Source organism: Rhea americana, unplaced genomic scaffold, assembly GCF_003343005.1.
Source record: "Rhea americana isolate MKP2758 unplaced genomic scaffold, rheAme1 scaffold_181, whole genome shotgun sequence".
Classification (NCBI taxonomy): domain Eukaryota; kingdom Metazoa; phylum Chordata; class Aves; order Rheiformes; family Rheidae; genus Rhea; species Rhea americana.
In genome coordinates this window covers 1,103,917-1,122,598 of record NW_028185939.1, presented here as the reverse complement: position 1 = coordinate 1,122,598, position 18,682 = coordinate 1,103,917, and the positions used below count along the sequence as shown (strand labels likewise).

The 18,682-nt window shown below is 40.3% G+C and overlaps 1 protein-coding gene across 1 annotated transcript; it reads left to right on the top strand.

Moving 5' to 3' along the window:
- The first annotated feature begins 2,668 nt into the window (after positions 1-2,668).
- TEKT4 (tektin 4) lies at positions 2,669-15,821 on the top strand. The gene is made up of 6 exons (XM_085302006.1): positions 2,669-3,202; positions 10,382-10,452; positions 11,903-12,046; positions 12,682-12,904; positions 13,909-14,063; positions 15,605-15,821. Exons 1-6 carry the CDS (start codon positions 2,669-2,671, stop codon positions 15,819-15,821), a joined length of 1,344 nt encoding a protein of 447 aa, XP_085158132.1.
- The last annotated feature ends 2,861 nt before the right edge of the window (positions 15,822-18,682 follow it).

Genomic DNA, 18,682 nt, shown 5'->3' with positions numbered 1-18,682 from the left:
GACCCATCACAGCCTTACACCTCAATTCACTGTCCTGCAAAACTAACTGGGTAACATCAAATGGACTGTGATAAGATGCCACTAATAAAAGCTACTGTGAAACCTTCAGAGAAAAAGTGCTATTCAATGGCAAATTGTTACTGCTCTTATTTTCAAAAATGAACTTTYCAGACCAAGGACTTTCACTCTGATCAGCTCAGTAGGGCTTTTCCTGTAGACTTACTGTACTTCAGAAATGCAAAATTTGCATAGCTCACCTTTCAGAGAAGGCTGCAGAGATGAGAGAAAGAAAAAAACAGCTGGGGTTAATGTAAGGAAAGGAACAGACRAGACAGATAAAGATGAATGAAATAAGGAGAAATAGGAATGAAGTGCAAAGGGAAAGCAAAGAGTGACATTCAGAGACTTCAGCAGTCCAAAAAGATCACCCACTGTTACTGTTTAATACGAGGGCCAATCATGCTGTAATTAAATGWTTGCAAAAAGGACGAGGAAGGATTTCTTATCTCTGCTGAGATTCAATCTCCTTTTCAACACTGTCTCTGTGGAAATGAACCTTCACTTGGCATGTGCCGTCAGCTACAGCACTGTGTCCAGGGGCAGCAGCTTGCATCTTTTAAATGCAGTTTCTCTGTTGATGGCGATTGCTTTATTGCATACTCATCCTTTCTGAAGCTTGCAGGATCCAACAGGAAAAGCGACCACTCACTTTCTGAGGAGTTAGACCAAACTCATATAAAGCAAGTATTTTCTGCAGAAGTTTGTGTGATGTGAGCGTCACCCTTCAGCGGCAGGAGTCATTCCTTTGTGCACGCCAGGGTGTAGGCGTGTATCTGCCGTGCATGTCTCGGGGCATTGCAAGCATTGCTCTCAGCACCCAAGGAGCCGATCAGCCCGAACAACACAGGGTGKACTGCAGTGCACATGGCTTTTTCCTTCTTTTTATTTTTCTAAATCAAAATGACATTGAAGACAGAAAGATTTAGATTTTTTGGCAGTGCAAAGTCAAGAGTGCCCTCTATTGTCACCTGTGCTCACCAGCACCTTCCTCTTCAYGCTGAGCTCATCCCTCTTGTTCTAAATGCTCTGAAGAGACAGCTCCCGCCTCACAGGCTTTCCTTTTCTATCAGTGCTTGATTTCCTTTGCTTGGGGCATATTGATGGCAATCCAAATACTGAAATTTAATTCAAGCATAAGCTGTCTGCATTCCTCCAGGTGAAAATTAAACAAGGGATGCCGCAGTAGCCAGATTTCACAAGCACCCGGTTAGTGAGGGGGCKAGAGCTATACAAATTGTCTTAAGAATGTTTGGGAATAAGAAGGGAGCTGGGGTGCAGGAAGGTGTTAAACTGAGCGGCTTAAAACCACCGGATGTCTTAGACCCTGCACTTTGCCTTGGATACTCCAAGCCTGGATACTAAGCAAGAGACCTATCTGCCCTAAAGACCTGTCTCTCGCTGCACATTCAGTGCCACAGTCGCTGGAGGAGGCAGGTGGAAGTGCGGGACAACTACCACCCAGGCTGCAGCAGTCTTCTTCTCACATTATCGGTTTGATGGTCATCAGTGACTGAAATCAGGGAAAACTTCTAATCCCTGTTCCCCATATCTAGCAGTTAAATTTGTTTGCCTGCCCACTGAAGTGCTGAGTTTAACACTTTGCAGCAGCTTTTGTCAGCAGGATAAAGGTTCAAAGAGTGAGGAATGAAGAATTTGAGTTCTCTGAYCACATACATAATGAGTCCTGTCCTAGCAACTTCATATGTGTTTTGCGAAATCCAGGTGAAATCTCATACACAAAAGATAGAGGCTGGTAGATGTGAATTATAACGTGAATTATAAAAGGTACAATATATAGCAAGGCCAGTGTTGCAAAACAGTCTTATCACAAACCCAAGTATAAAACATTTCTGAGATTTTAATTATCACTGCAAGTCACTGAAGTGCATGGGCCTTCGCAAGGATGTTCACCACGGCAGCCGCTCCAACTGCCCCGGAACAACCCCGTTTTTTTGGGGGGGATTACAGTTCAGAGGATCTCAGTGAGGGCGTGCTGCTCTCCGTGTGGTTAGCGCGAGGCCAGAGAAAGCAGGTGGTCGGGTGATGCCCAGGAGAGCGCGGCGGTGCTGCCGGGGCATCCGCGCACCATCGCCTCGTTTCCTAACGAGCACTCTCGTTACGCGTGGCCGTGGGGGTGTCACGCTGGAGCATGGCTCGACTGTTACTGCGAGACCGAACTGTGGGGAGAGGGCACGCAGCAGCGCTCTGGCAGGGGAACTTTAATTTGACGGGGAACCGGGCGCGTTCCGCCTCAGCCCCGAGGCTGCCAGCGCTGCGCGGCTCCGCCATCACACCTCCCTCTCCACAGGGCGCTGGCCTTTCCCCCCCCCCACCCCGCTCCTTTCCCATTGGGTGGAACCGTCACCATAGCAACAAGCAGCTTGGAGGCGGGTCAAGGCAGCTGGCGGGCCCTATCCAATGCGCCCTGAGGGCTGAGGCGCGCTCTCATTGGCGGCTGCCGTTGCCCCGGTAACGAGGGGTGGGCGGCTGCCCCTCTGCCTCCTCGGGTTTCCCTCGGCCGAGGGGGGACCCGCGTCCTCATTGGCTGCTGCTGTTGCCACGGCGACGGGAGGACGCGGCCTGGACGCAGGGAGGCCCCCGGGGAGCCATGGCGGAGGCCGAGGTGCTGCTGACCAAGGAGCCGGCGCCGCAGGCGGTGCCGGCCTCCCAGCTGCCCATGAAGGTGGCCGAGGTGGCGCTGAACACGGGGCCCCACTCCTCCTGCGGCCTGGCCACCGCCGGCTTCCGCACCGCCAAGTACCTGCCGCAGGAGTGGCACGAGCACAACCACACCCGGGCCCACGAGGCCTCCGTTGAGTGCGACCAGGCCGAGCGCTGCCGGCTCGAGGCCCGCGGTCTGGCCCGGCGCACCGCCGCCGCGGCCCAGCGCGCCCAGCAGGACTCCATGGCCGCCCTGGGCCAGCGCCTCCAGGACATTCACTTCTGGAAGGCCGAGCTCCAGAAGGAGATCGAGGACCTCATTGCTGAGACGAGGCTGCTGGCGGCCCAGAAGGTGCGGCTGGAAAGGGCGCTCGACGCCACCGAGATGCCCTACGCCATTGCCACCGATAACCTGCAGTGTCGGGAGAGGCGGCAGCACCCAGACCTGGTTCGTGACCAGGTGGAGATAGAGTTGCTAAAGGTGAGGAGGGATGTTAAGGATTGTTCGCAGGCCTAGCTTAGAGCTCCCCCAGTCTCTAAAATGGGGAAGAGGTTGGTCTGTAGGTGGTAACTGAGCAGGTGGCAGCTTGTGAAGCATCCAGGCCTAGTCCCCTTCCCAGGCAGTCTGGACTCTGTCTGTCACTCATAAGTTTAGGAAAGCCTATTTAAAATGCTTCTAGTATTTTAAAAGTATTTTAAATCATATGGATGTAGCTAAAGGACATTTTCCAGTTTCAGGATCCTCTCTCAGACTGGATCCAAACAAAATCAAAATAGAGGTTTTCTGACCCGCACTGGTCAGCCTATTCAGGCATTAGACATTCACACCCTCCACTCGGAGTAAAGTCCCGTGCTCTCTGCAGGTTTCATTTAAAAAACGTGGCACGCCTTAAACACGGTATTCAGGAGCAGTGAGACACAATGCTGCTTGCCTGCTTCCATGCTCATGCAGGCTGAATCTGGTAATCTCTGTTAGAACCTTCTACTAACGAGTCTGACTCTGTAGTCTTGCCAAGGTTCACAACAAGGTGGTGATCTAACACTGAACTGTAGCTTTGCAACACAAACCGTGGGTTTAATCATACTACAGGACAGCAGCATGGCCCTCAGAACCGTACAATGTAGCTGCGTGACACCTGTATGAGATGACAGCTCCAGGCAAGCTGTCCAAGGCATAGACAGATGGTACTTTTGACAGTGTGACTTCAACAAACCTGATAATCCTGAAATTTTCTTGACCCTTTTCTTCCCATGAAGGTCTCTTCACACCAGCAGACACTTTGTTATCTGTTACTGAGATCCAACATTGCATGAAGATTGCCTTCAAAGTTGATGTAATAATTGTGGTTGCAGATGTTCCAGAGGACAGATTCTGGGTCGTTTTTTGTTCCTGAATGATTAACGTTCTAGTATCCAACAAATAGATTAATAATCATTTGCCAGGAGCCTCCAAAATATTGTAAAAGTTGATTCATGATGAGTTACTGATAAAACCAGACAGATAATACTTGTTATTAGAAAAATATGGAAGTGACTTTCATACTTGATGGGATGATAGCACTTGAGCAATATTTTTAATGAGAATAATGCTGAATTATAGTCACTATTTAAGAGATCATTTTAGTTAATAATGTAAAAATGTGAGAATTAGTGTACAGGATATTTCAGTACTAGTCTGCTTTGCGAATTGTAAAAAAATTACACTCAGGTTACAAAAAAATTATTTTTATCTGTTGTTGATATTTTAGAGAAGTTTGTGAAGGTCAATTTACAAGAAAAAATCATTTTCTGGCAGGTTTTGCCTGCTGTATTTCTGTCCTCCTGATCTCTGTTCCAGAGAATAGTTTGTTCATTGTTAAGTTCATCTGCTGCTGCTGCTTGTTCTTCACCTGAAATTGTGATTCTCTGCTTGTGACGACAGAGCATCAACGGCCGAGTGGGATGTCATCAAAAAAGAATGATGTGAGTTCAGATGAGGCGTGTATACCAGCAGCAGATGGACTCTTGAGAAATGAAGATTTTGTTGCTATGCCAATGACCTTTGCAATTCAGAAAGAAGGAAGAGTAGTACATAATATGAGAGGAAATTCCTCACATTTTTACGATGGAATAGATTTTACAGCGCAAATGTTTGCAAATAGATTTTAAAATGAGCCCTCTATGGCTTTGCCAGCTCTTTAAGCTGCAGCTGTACTCTATACCTCTCTTGCACTACAACAGATCAAACTATTCCTTGTATTTCTTTCTCTTTCCAAAACTGAGTAATAAATCTTGACACTGAAAGCTGYTCTTCCATGAATTTTGACTGTTCACTCAGATTTCAAAGTTAATCGCCCAGTTCACTTGTAGCTATATGTTCATTTGCTTATTTGAAGGAATTATTCAAGTTTTATTACTAAAGTAGTTGCATATTTTTTCTGAATGCTGCTTCCCTATCCAGTCACTTTCCAATCTTAACTCTCTCAAGAAAATAAATTATAGAGCCGTTCAACTGTTTTGCTACCCTTCTTCGGAAATGCAAAGGAGATCAGGACTAATTTATTCTCTTCCCATTCAAAAACTGAAAAAAAGAAGAAATATTAATTCCAAAAGTCAGCTGCGTGAGGAAACAGACATCCTTTCCCTTGCCCAGGAAGTTTTAACTACAGACTTAATTTATATTCAAGATATTTTCATTCATTTGAAATTCTTCCTCTCCTGCWAGCAGCCCAGGCTTGCATCAGCTTCACTCCTTGGTATCTTTACTGAGTTCCTGCCTACTCCCATGAGTAGGTGCACAGGGAAAACTGCTGCTGGAGGAAGAACGTGTCTGGACAAGGGACTACCTTTCATTTAGTCTTGGAACAATTTGGCAGTTTGGTGGCCTTTTCACAGGACATAGGTTTTATTGCTGCTTTTGGCATTCTGCAGCAATGAAGAACATTTCCCAGTTCCCAGAGCATCCTGCCAAGATAAGCACCTTTCAGCAGCCCCAGCAGATGTGACATTTAAAGAGACAGCACCAAATACAGCTATACAAGCAGTGAGGAATCTCTTCGTGTAATTGAACTTTCATTATCCATTCAGTAGTAACTATTTCAGGAGACTCACAAAGAAAGCAAAAGCATYGCTGATGAAGGTTTTATGCATCCAGAGAAGATTTGGGAGTTTCATATATTTTGGCACACCATCTCTTAAGGAGTTTTAGTTTCAACTCGTTTCTCCTATTTGCTTTGCAGCRTGGAGTCATGTTTAGGTCACCTATTTGACACACACTACTACTGTTTACCATTGCTGCAATGAGAGATGAAGGTATTTAAAGTGAAAGCTCCTTAAATGCATAGCAAAATCAGCTGTTATTCAGAATTTCATTAACTCTACTTAACAGCATAATAACTTTTTAAATGCAATTCTGGTTAAGAAAAATAAGCTAAGCACATAACTGGTATTCCTAGAATAAGAATCTTTGATGACTAAAAAGAACCGACAATCTCTTAAGTAGAATTCCTTTATTTCTTCAGCTTGCAGCATCAGAAACAGTTGAGCTCAGAAAAAACAATACATACATCTGTTTTTTTGAGGTTTTTGACTCTCATAACCCATATGACATCTCTTTGGAATCCCCTTTGCATCAGTTTAATGACAGTTTAATGTTTGTGCATGTATTTCATATTTATAGTGAAAGCATTAGTACAGGACTTGCCACATGATGGTATATGTCAATATATCATGTCTCAGCTGTGTACATTCTGCATGCCAAGGTTATTTCCACATATCCAGTGTCTGAATTCTTGAACTAGGTGCCAGATATGACCCTGCTGTAAGCAGATGTAGTTAAATTTATGCCACTTTTTACTCTAGAACCATATTTGACTCAGAATGTTGATCTGTTGTGCATTTGCTTCAACAATGAAGTCAGTCATAGCTAATCCCTGATGCTGAAGACAAAGGCATTAGCCAAGATCCTGTCAACTGTATAAAAATTAWAGTTTAGAAAAGTGGAGAAAGGATACAGTTGTGTGTATCCCTGCCAAATACAATAATGGGGCAAGGAAATCAACAGAAAATCGTTTCCAAATACCGTGATCTGTAGCTTTGCCCAGTGAACCTGAGGTCAGTAAGACAGCCCTGTACCCAGACAGCTCAGTAAAGTGCTTGTTTTTGACATTTGCAGATCATGGACTTTCCAAATGACATGAGGAGACCATACAGTTCAGTAGGAAAAGGGCCAGTCACCAGGCTGAAAATTTGARGACTCTTATCTACTTTCACTCCCAGCTGTAGTAAATAACTGTCTTCCTGTCACACACTGCTTGGAGGTCTAAATCCAGAGAGATCTTCAAGCTAGTTTTGTTTCATTTTGTACACTGATGTGTCAGACATTTAATATAACGTTGATACTGATGGAGGGATATAGCTGGATTTGTAATCAAGGGGAACTGTGCACCCTGTCTCACATCATATGATATAAACTGGATGCTGGATTTTACCAGTTCCTYTTAGCTGCTCTTTCATTTTATCATTCTGACCCTGGATGCTGTACTTAAACATTGCTGACATCAACAASTTACAGATGTAAAAAGAGAATCTGCAGAAAAATGTATCTACAAATTCACAAAAGGCACAAACATCTGCTCTTAAAAATTCTTATGAATTCATTTTTGCACCATTAGTTAGACACTCATAAAGGCATGAACTGAGATGGATTTATCATTAGATTTGAGGAGAATCCAACTCTTGCTCTATAAACATTAAATACCATAATAAAATAAATGCCATGTTAAACTATATAATGTTCACTCCACTTTCAATTGACAATCATTTATGACAACAAAAGGGTTTATTATTATTAACTGTGGAGAATACAACTGAAAACAAGCCAAGACCGCTTCAGCTTCACAGTGTTTCATTTTAATAAACAACACGGGAAGACATTTGGGAAAATTAAAGAAAGAAAAAGACATTTGATCCACTGAGTCCTATCACGAACTGAAAAAATGCAAATCTAAGTTAATGTCTTCTTCTGAACCACAGAGATACTGCTAGTTACTAGAATTCTTTCATATTGTTTTCCTCTCTTAATGTATGCTGGGTTTTCAAATGAATTGCTAATACAATTCTGTGCGCAGACTAAATAAGCGCCATATATTCTGCCTCGTGCTAAAACAGAGGTCTCCCCTCCATGTATTTTCGTGTGGAGTCACCCACATTTTTAGGGCTGAAATCATGAAGTCCAGGAGAGCTGTACTCCAGGCTTTCTCTGCCATGGATGTTGATGGGATTTGTTCTGCAAAGAAAATGTGAATGAGTAAACATAGCATTTTATAAGTCTCCCACAAGGAGTATGAGATTCCTGCCTCCTACTCCTCTGCAAGTAATGCAAAACATGAGGCATTTACGCAGTGCAGATCTATGGCCTGTCTCCCAGCAGGACCCCACGAGCTGGCCACAGCTGTGGTTGTCAGCTGCCTGCATTGTACTCCCAGGTCCTACAGTGTAGCGGGGACTGCGCATCCTAGTGCAAAGCATCTTCATCTTCAGCCTCGTGCCACAGCTCCTCCCAGCCATACAATCTGCTTCTGTGACTGTTTTAAAGTCTAAGGGAAATCATTTAGTAGATCAGTGTCCAAAATTCCTTGTTATTTATGCCTGTGTGCGCTCACACACTCTGGCTACTCTTAGATTGACATTGATTATGGTAACTGTATTTTCAGTCTTAAATGTCATATTTGATTACATATTTCCTCAGTGTGGAATCCACCTTTAATTTTTATTTTATGTCATTCAATAAGGGCACTCTTTATTTTTGCACTGTTTCACCTTTTCCATTTAAGAGACCTTAATTGCCAGAGGARGGGTTTTCTTATATAAAACTGTGTAGTTAAGTTGCACATTACTTACAGGAAAATGATTACCTCTTTATTTACATCAGGAYTCACTATCCAACACAAAATAGTATCAATTGCTAAAGATATAATTTCAAGTGCTAGATCTAACCCTTTAAAATCCTTCTGAGTTTTTATTTTGACAATTGTAATACATATAGTACTTCATCTTAGTGTTCTTATTTACTGTTTGTAAAATGATACAATGATAAATACATTCATCTATGTATTTATCTTAACTGCACTCTTTTAGTCTTAAAAATATTATTTTTTTCCAATCACAATTGTCCTTTCTCATTTAGAGTGAAATGATCTCTCTTATGCTCCCTGTTGGTTTGTTATGATGGAGAAACTGACATTGCAGTGACATATTCATTCATTTATTTGTCAAAAACAGTGCAAGGACCAGTGAGTGCCAGCAAGGTTCTGGAAATAAGGGTTAGTAGCAAGCATATACTCCCTTTGTTGTCATTGCATGACTGCCATGGCTGAACAACAGCCAAATTAATTAAGAGCTTTTCATATACAATAGCTGTTTTTAATATCTGAGCCTCAAATACTAATTCCCTTACATAATAATAATAAAAAACCCATGCTTGCTGGACTGGTTTATATGTAGCAATTTGTAATCTCCAGGTCAGTAAAGTCATTTCATGAGGCATTGCTAGTTCATCCCTGAAGCAACTTTACTGCAGTCAAAGATAAGMAATAGATAAATTTTTGTTTAGTAAGACATTATTAGAAAGTGTGGTCTTTTTGGTTTGATCATGTTCATGTAGAAATGATCGTTCCTGTTGATACTTCAGACACCAGTTGCATTATCAAGATAAGGCAAAGCTTCATGACTTTGACCAGTGCATGCTTTGCAATTGAAAGCAAATTAACACCTTACATACAACATTGCATATATGAGATAATTCCATGGGCCTTGTTACTGTCCATCACCAGAGGCAGAGTGAGTTCTGGAGTAAATTGATTTAATAAAAAAATTAAAGCTGTATCTGTCATTAGGTTTATTTTAGGACGGCTTTCCTATACCTGTTGAAGAAGACAATTGCTGTTTAAATCAAAGCGTAGCAGCTTCTGTTTTCAGTTAATACACAGAGATCAAAGGAGGTAGGCCACCAGAAGACTATGGCAGTGCCACTTCTTTATGTTAAACAGCACCCTGTCACCATACCTGTACCTGCAGGAATCTAATAGGAAGCCTCTATCTTACATACAGACCAAACGCGCATTACAGAACAGCAGGCTCTGAAGGTATCTGCAAGGACTCAGCAGGTTCTGGAGGCTAGTGTCTTGCTGGAGTAGCTTATCTGCTGTATTGGGTCCCTGTGCAAGACAGCAGCCTTTGACTTCTGAGTTTATGCTTTTCAGTGGAACCAGTGTCCTGCACAATTTCAAGGTGATACCTGGTTTCTGCACAAGGCAGTGATTCCCATCTCCTGCTGAGCGTTACCCTGTAGCCTCATATTTACCCTACTTCAAGGCTGCACAAGAAATTCAAATACTCTATTTAATCTGACAAAACATAGCTGTTTTGTGGAACATGCAGCATGAACATAATGATCTCCAGGCTTTAGAAGCATTTCAAGTGTTACTGACTTTTTAGACTTATACCTGAGTTACCTCAGTATTTGCTAACTCCTAAGAAGAGCTTGTCTTGCAATAATGGGTTAAGAGGGGGTAATGAGTRGAAGATTTAACTATTTTCCCACAACCATAGAAAACAAACAGTTCTGCAGGATTTATAGCTCTACATTGGATATCATAGAAGTCTCAATGCTTTTATCTAGGAAGCTGAACTTATCAGAAATATCCAGGAACTTTTGAAGAGAACTTTGATGCAAGCTGGTAACCAGATGCGGTAAGCTGTTTTTCACTATACCTTAGTAGTTAATTTATATTGGCAAATAATTCCTGACATAAAGAGGTACAATATAGGGCTTAAAAGCCATATGAATTGCATTTAAACTTGAAAAGAGGTACTCAGTGATAAAATCTGGGGATTATCAAGTAAGATAAGTTAAGAGAAGAGATACGTCTTTTTGTGATCTCCAATATATTACTTAATATATTCAGTGCTGATATCCTGTACGTGTATACCGTTCTACAATTGTCCAACACTAAACTTAAGCACAAAAAATTATTATCTGGAAATCACTACACCTATCTTGTCACATTGTCTGATATAGTACTATATTATATTTTACACCAGTTTGTCTGACTGAAAGACCTTCTTGACCTTAGCTTTTTGCCACCAGATATCAGTATGAACATAAAATATGAATCCTCTCCAACTTCCATAGCAGTATGAATGTTCATTGCATTTCAAAAGGAATATTTGCTTTTAATTTATAATGAACCCTTCAGAAAGAAGATGTTAAGTGAATTCTAAGGTGAATTGATATGATGGAATTAACTGATAGAAACCTTGGTATCTTATTTTTTCTAGTTTTTAATTCTTTCCATTTGTGATATTCTACCAAATAAAATAAAAATATTGCTTTTATAAAGAATATTTATAAAAGCATAATAATTTAAAGTAGTTCAATTACAGTACAAGAGTAATCTACTGAGTTTAGGCTTCACTTTTTGTAAGCAACACTTCTAAGATCATTTTTATACCACCTTTGACTAGCTGCATCTTTTTAATTCCTTAGGTGATAGTGACACCTGCTGTTAACTGTTGATAAAGACACATTGTTTTCTGTAACTTGAAGTCATTCTGATTAATTGGGTGGTGTGTGGCTCATTCACCTGAGGACAAGGCAGCAACTTTAATACTGAATGTCACTGTTCTTGTATTTTCCAAGGACAAATCACACAGGGTGACTTTATGGAGGTCTCAAGCAGTGCCAGGACCGATACACTAGGGAGAGGGCAGGATGGGTTCACCGTTAGCACTACCTAATGTCGTATGATGGGACAAGTGTTCTATTGGGCAAACTCCCTTCCTTTCCTCCCCATCACGGTTACAGCTGTAGCTGTTTTGAAAAATCCTCTTTGTTTTGTGATTAATCTGTAAAATCCAAGGTCCAACAACTTGTCTATCTCAGGCTATAAGAGCTTGAAGCCTTCAGTAAGCACAGGACAGAACAGAACGTCTAGGCCGGTGGTTAACATATTAGACTTCCTTTCCTCCTGGCAGATGGTTGTGGGAGAGTTTGTTTAGGATTTGCAAAACAAAAAGGAACATTTACTTAGTGTTCTTTGACAGACCAAGGTTTAGAGCCTAGCTTCATAAATGTCTGTGATAAATTTGCAGAATTGTGTTATTTTCCACTGGAAATATGTGATAATAATGACCTTTTTAGGTTAAATCGAGACCACAAAGAGGTTTGTGAAATGGACTGGTCGGACAAAGTCGAGACATACAACATTGACGATAAATGTGGAAGATACAGTAACCAGAGCACCAACATCCAGTTCCATCCTGGCTCAGTGAAGTTTGAAGAGAGGTGAGCACTTCCTGTTACTCTCCTCTGCTAGTAATCCTGGTAACGTATAATATAGCCTTTGTGTCAGTGAAAGCCATAATGCTGCTCTGAATTAAAGGTGTGATTGCAGAATTACTATTACTTGCAATGAATTTTGCTGCTTTACCCTCCCCTTTCAGACAATATTCACATGACACAGAGCTATGTAGTTTCTTCTGTTGCTCAGCATGGCAAAGTATAACCAGATACCCTGTTTCCTTTTGTTTTGAAGTATACATTGACTGTAAAGCTTAAATATATTCATGCTTTTTTTTTTTATTTGCTGGTAACTTGACAGTGCTTATGCTTGTAGTTAGTATCTATATACTTTCCTCAGTTATATGAGCTAAAGGGAAAGAACTTCAGATGCATTACTTCCCTCAGAAGCCACAGGGTGAATGAGAGTTTTTTCACTTTTATAATGAATTTCAATATTCTTTTTCCTTCATGGTAACACTAAACAGTGCAAGATAGAAAAGGAAAAAAAAAAGGAAAGAAAGAAATTGTGGTTGACAACACTTTTGCATGGAAAGAACCAGCTTCAGATTGTCTTCTTAAATGCAACTTGAACAAAAGAACAAATCTCCTATTTTTATATCATTCCCCTCTTCTTGCAGTGCTTCAACACCAGAGACATGGGCAAAGTTCAGTCATGACAACATCTATAGGGCAGAACGAGAAAAACTGGCTTCCATCAATCTTCGTGCCTTGATTGACAATATTCTTCATGATGTAGCTGAGGACCTGCGCATGCAGTGTGCTGCTGTTAATGAGGCTTTTGCCAAACGCTGTGAGGAGTTGGAAGATGCAAAACACAAACTAGAGTATCATTTGCAAAATGTAAGTGTTCCTTTTGGAATGCTGGCTAAGGATGTGATAACCTCTTCTGAGAAAATCACAGTAGAATTTTCCTCTAGGAAAAAATTCTTAGTCCCTGTCAGGTATGGAACAGTATTTTGTGTCAGCTTAGTATCTGATAAGAGTCTTCAGTGATGGATTATGGCTCCAGTTCTGCTTGTTCTACTTTCTGCTCTGCTTCTCTAAGAGATGSATTTAAATATGAAGACAATTATAAACATGCTTGCACATCTTGCTGCACTAAAGCCTAGTACTGTGTGATCAAGGAGCTGATCTTTGGATCAGGATTTCCATAGCCAGGATTCTCAGGCTCCCTTGGCTATCAGTCTTGTGGACAGAAAGCTGTGCTTTGCTGCAATAGTATCAGCAGCAACAGCTGCTGGCACATGAAGCCTCTTCAACCTCAGTTCCTTCTCCTATGTGAAGCAGCTCCTACATTTGTGTTAGTCCATTTGCAAGTATGGAAAGTATAAGCCATTCATTAGCACCTATTAGGTAATGATGGTGAAGTAGGCATTATTTTCTATATGTGTCTCAGTGGTTATTAGGGAGAAGAAATTCAGCATTTCATGTTTTTTTTTTTTTTTTTTTTTTTTTTTTTTTTTTTCACTAATGCCAGAAATCTGTGCATTTTCAAGCAGGTCAGCAATTTTTAATCTAATTCAAAATAACTTAAAATTTTCTTGGAAAATTTACAGTACAAAAAGTAATTCATGGCAGTGGGATGTCTTATCAGCAGGTTTGGAAGAGATTTTGAACAGACTACAAAATATTTTCTGCTTCTTTTTAGATCAGATATCAGATTCTCCATTGTCCTCAATGTAAGAGTAGAAATAAAGAGGTGAAAAACACATTTGTACCTCTATTTCTCCTATATTCTGGCCAAATAAGTCAAAACTATAACTAGAACCATGAACAGGTGTGTAGTGTACACATAGGCAAGTGTATTTTATTAAACAGTTCTTTTTCCTCGGTATCCTCTTCAGACACTTAAGGAAATTGGAGATCAAGAAGCTAATATTATTGCTCTCAAACAAGCTATCAAGGACAAAGAAACCCCAATGAAAGTTGCTCAAACAAGGCTGTATGACAGATCGTTTAGGCCCAATGTTGAGCTCTGCAGAGATCCAGCACAATTCAGGTAAAGATCAATAAAACAAGTCCTCTGAGGTGTCCATTCTATTCAGAGGCAGTTAGACAGCTTTTGCAGATATTATTTGCAATACATGGCCTTCAGCTCTTAATTACTAAGCTTGATTCTGATATTTAAGTCAGAAATAATTCCACTGACTGAAATCACTGCAAGAGAAATATCATTTTAACCTAACGTATTGACAAATCTATAGACATGACTCTGCCTTTTATCTGCATGCTTTCTCCTCTGAACTGTATCATTTCTTTTCTGATTTAGATGATCCAAATAACCATGACAGCATGTGAGTAATTTGCAGCCCTTGCTGTTAGCAAAAGTTTACCACAAGGTGGACTATGCACTGAATGAATTATGCCTCAAGTGCTGAGAATGTAAATAGGCTGTGCATATGCATAGACTGAGAAAAATCCTCAGTTCCCCTGAAGTATTGGGCTGATGGTGGTTGACTTTCAGTAATAATCCATTTTAAAACTGGAGGTCAATAAATCCTTTCAAATTAAAGGTCTGAATGTCACATTTGTCACTTCTGATCTCATTACAGGCCTTGTAATTGATTCTCCTCCTTCATACATTCCTGCCTTTATGAAAAGTAGAGGATAAAAGCTTACAACATGCTTATAGCAAAAATGCCTACCATTAAAAGCCAATACGTTCTTCATATACTGAGGAAGAAGTTATGATTAATTCGAATGCTTTATGCTATTTCAGGCACACTCATTTAGGTCCTGATTCAGCAAATCATCACTGTGCAAGCTTTTGTACATTGCTTTTAACGGGATTTAAGGACAAACTTAAGCGCTTAACTGAATGGGCACGTGTTTAATTGCCATGCTTATATAGTTTCAAGTTACTCAGTTCTCCATAGCACATATGGGTCTTGTTCTCTCGGGAAATACATGCATTCTCTAAAGACAGAGAATGCAGTGACGTCTCAGCCCCCTAAAGACTTTCAGTTAAAATGCTGTGCTTCTTCCTTATTGACAGTCTATATGCTTTTAAAGTAAAGACTATTTTCTGATCTCTGATACATTGGCATAAATCTGGCATAATGCAATCATCTTTAATACTTGAGTTTTATACCATTGAACAGATATAAAAAACTAGACTGAAAGAAATGCTGATCCAATCAAACTGGTGACTCATCTAACAATTTCTGCCCTGTAATTCTTAATAGAAGCATCCTGCACAGTGGGAAAGTATGTATGAGGATGGATAGTTCCACTGTGCTTAGTGGCAAAAGACGTTCTTCATACTATCTAAATTATGGGAAACTTCTGTACAAAAGCTATGGAAGTGAACTGCGTTTCTGAATAAGTATGCAGGATCTCCTTCTCAGCTCTGAGTCCTGCAGTCCAAAGTTTCCAGCACTCATCAGGTCCTCTGCAATGCTTTGAGATCCAAACTTTCTTCCTTCTATTGTGCATAATTATTCACTGCTGTTGATCTTTATTCCCATAACAGTTCATTTGTCTTGGGGAACACAGACTGGCTTCCGCTCAATTTTGTATTAATTATGTAATTCTATTCAGGCTGATCAGTGAAGTTGGAGAGCTAACGGAGTCCATTGAGTCTTTGAAGAAAAAACTACTAGAATCTGAACAGTCTCTGAGGAACCTGGAAGACACACGGATGAATTTAGAGAAAGAAATAGCTGTGAAAACAAACAGCATTTTTATTGATAGGCAAAAGTGTATGGCCCATCGCATACGTTACCCTACTGTTCTTAAATTAGCAGGTTACCAATAATAATCTTTGTACTACACATGTAAACTTTGGAAGAAAAATGTAGACTAGAGTCTTTCATGTAAAATACATGGGTAATATTATGCATAGAAATGCTGCATTTGCTATTCATTTCCTTTATTTGGTTTAAAAAGTGTTACTATAATGTGGCTGGTTGTGGATCTTGCCTTTAGAAGTTCATTCTACTGGGTGCAGATGTTTATAGTCATTTAAAAGATTGTTTTAAAGGTGAATTCATTGCACCTAGATTTTATCTGTATCTTTATCATATTTGCATAATTCACACAGTATGTGGTATTTTGTTTTTTTTTCCTCTAACGGTCTGGGTTTTTGATAATGCGTATTGTGAGTAATAATGACATATACGTATAGAGATATAGATATTGACACAGAACATTTCTAGCTTTCTGGTGTTCAGGGAGCCTGAAATGAGAGCAATAAAAGTTCTTGCCTGACAGTAGATCACATGATCTGCAAGGAAAGAGAGGATAGACTTTTATGCTGCTCAGACATTGGTTAAGAAAAGAATAGCTTGCACAGGTTAGATGACAATCTGACTATTGGCAAAAACACTCCCAGTCCATGGCACCTGCTTATCTGACCTGAACATGAATCCAAGGATTTTTAACTTCCAAATCAGTTCAGTTTGTTTTTGTTCAGGAAAAAAAAATATCCTAACCCGCTTGTGAATAGCAATTGTGCCTTTCAGCTTAAGCACTTAGTTATTGAATTGAGCTCTTGATCTATTCCAGCTCTTCCCTGGAAGCAAAGCATGTGTTTGAACTATTACTCATAATGGAGAACACATCGGATTCATCTACGCCAGTGGAGCAATGTAACAATTGTCATTCGTCCATTAGCTTAGTAGGCCACTTGGTTAAATTTGTGACATGCGTCAAAAAAAGGGAAAAGATGACACATAACAGAATTCTATTATGGTTACCTACATTACATATTTTTACTTTTAAAAGGCAGCTGACCAAAGAGGAAAAAATTCCCACCTAGCCACTGTACAATTCTGAACAGCCCTGCTCGGTTAACCAGAGCAGGAGAGGCCATTAGCATATCTGCTTTGCTCAAAGACAGCTATTTGTATTATCTTAATGCAGGATGTGCACAGCAGTATTCAGCAATTGCCCTCCTGTTAAAAGCTACTACTGCTTCTTTGAAAACCAGCTGCGTCAATGAGGCTTTTCACCCAACCCTCTATTTTGCAGGGTTTTTGTTCAAGAGTTTTGTTTTGCTTTTTTAATAGATCTCCTCTTGGTGCTTATGTTTTCATTGTCCAGAGGTCGAATCATAATTAGACACAGATGGCATATAGATGAAAAAAGAAAAAATGGGTCTGCTATGGTTTTCAGTGCACATAACTTAAAACTGTTACTAAAGTACTGTTACACTGATTTTTAAGTGGTGGTGGTATAGGCTGAAAACACTGTCCTAGCTGCATTTCTTAAAACACCTTCAGCATCTTTTTTCTTGGCAACATATTCTATCCCGTTGTTCATGCTCAGACCCTGCAGCCTGATCAGAGTATCACACACGTTGTATACAGCTTCCTTATTGCATAGTTGTATATAAAACTGATGTTAATTGCACGAGAAGGGTAAAACACTTCAGTGGGTATTCCAGTATTTAGAGCAATGGGGTTAAAGGAATTCTGGTCTCAACCTCTAGACAGTGCTGCTTGTTTGGTGGCATGTACATCTCTGGATGTTCAGCTAAAATAGAAGGAAGAATGCTCAGGCTGTAGATTAAGAGAGAGATCCACAGAAATCTTTCAGAAAATGCAGAAAGGAACAACRTGTTCAAACTGAGTGTCCTCACTCACTAAAAAAGTCTCCTAGAGTTCCTTCCTCCCCAGTAAGACTCTTTCTCAGAGTAACTCACAGCCTTCCTCCTTTACCCCTGCAGGCCCTTCCTCCCTCACTTCTTCCACCTCTGATTCTGCACAACTTATCCGAAAGCTTATTTTCAGATAGCAGTACAGGAGCAGAGGTAATCTGAGGTGTGGGTTACATGTCTGAAAATGCGGTCTCCACTGTTCCTATCTATGCTGACCGGATTACGTCAAAAATTGCAATCCAGAAGAAAACTAGAGATGTGAATCATTGGTTGTCAACCCAACATCTATTAGAGCACAGGAAGGGAGATTTAAATCCCTGGTAGCAGGACAGGAAACTAAAACAGTTGAGATCAGAGTGGAATTTGGGCTACAGTTATGGCAAATGGGTCCATGAAAATATGCAGTCCAGGAACTGAAACTGTTATTTTGATTGAGAGTTTTGCATTAGAAAGAGAAAAACAAATGCACTGTCTTCTTCTCTGAGACTGAGCAGTGAGTACAAATAACTTTATGCTCCCTATTAGGTTGCAAATGGAGCTTTCCCTAATTAAAGTCCATCAGTTTAGTTTGCCTTTCTGAAATAAATTATTCTGCCCTTACTTTAGGACAATCAAGGAAAATTTTGCTCTGGCAAACCATTGGCAAGAGTGTAATCACTGCCCTATTCACACGATAAGAGATGAATACAAGCAAGTTGTAAGACTGTGAATCAGATAGAATAGATTCAGGTTGCTGTAATTACTTGTTTTTTTCTTTAATTATTGATTTAAAAAATCATAATTAAAGCTACTGCTCTAGCATGTAGATATGTTTTCATATTTTTTTTGGAATTCTTTTTAACCTGAGTACTTATCAGAAAAGACTTTAAAAGGTATTTTTAGCTATTTCTCACATGAGTTAGTGCCAGAGGTGAGCTATAGCTCTCAAGCGTTTTAAGCTCTACCTGCTACTCCATATTAAATATATGGGCCATTTTAACTTCATTAGATATGTTGTTTGTCTGTTTATTATTCTCCGA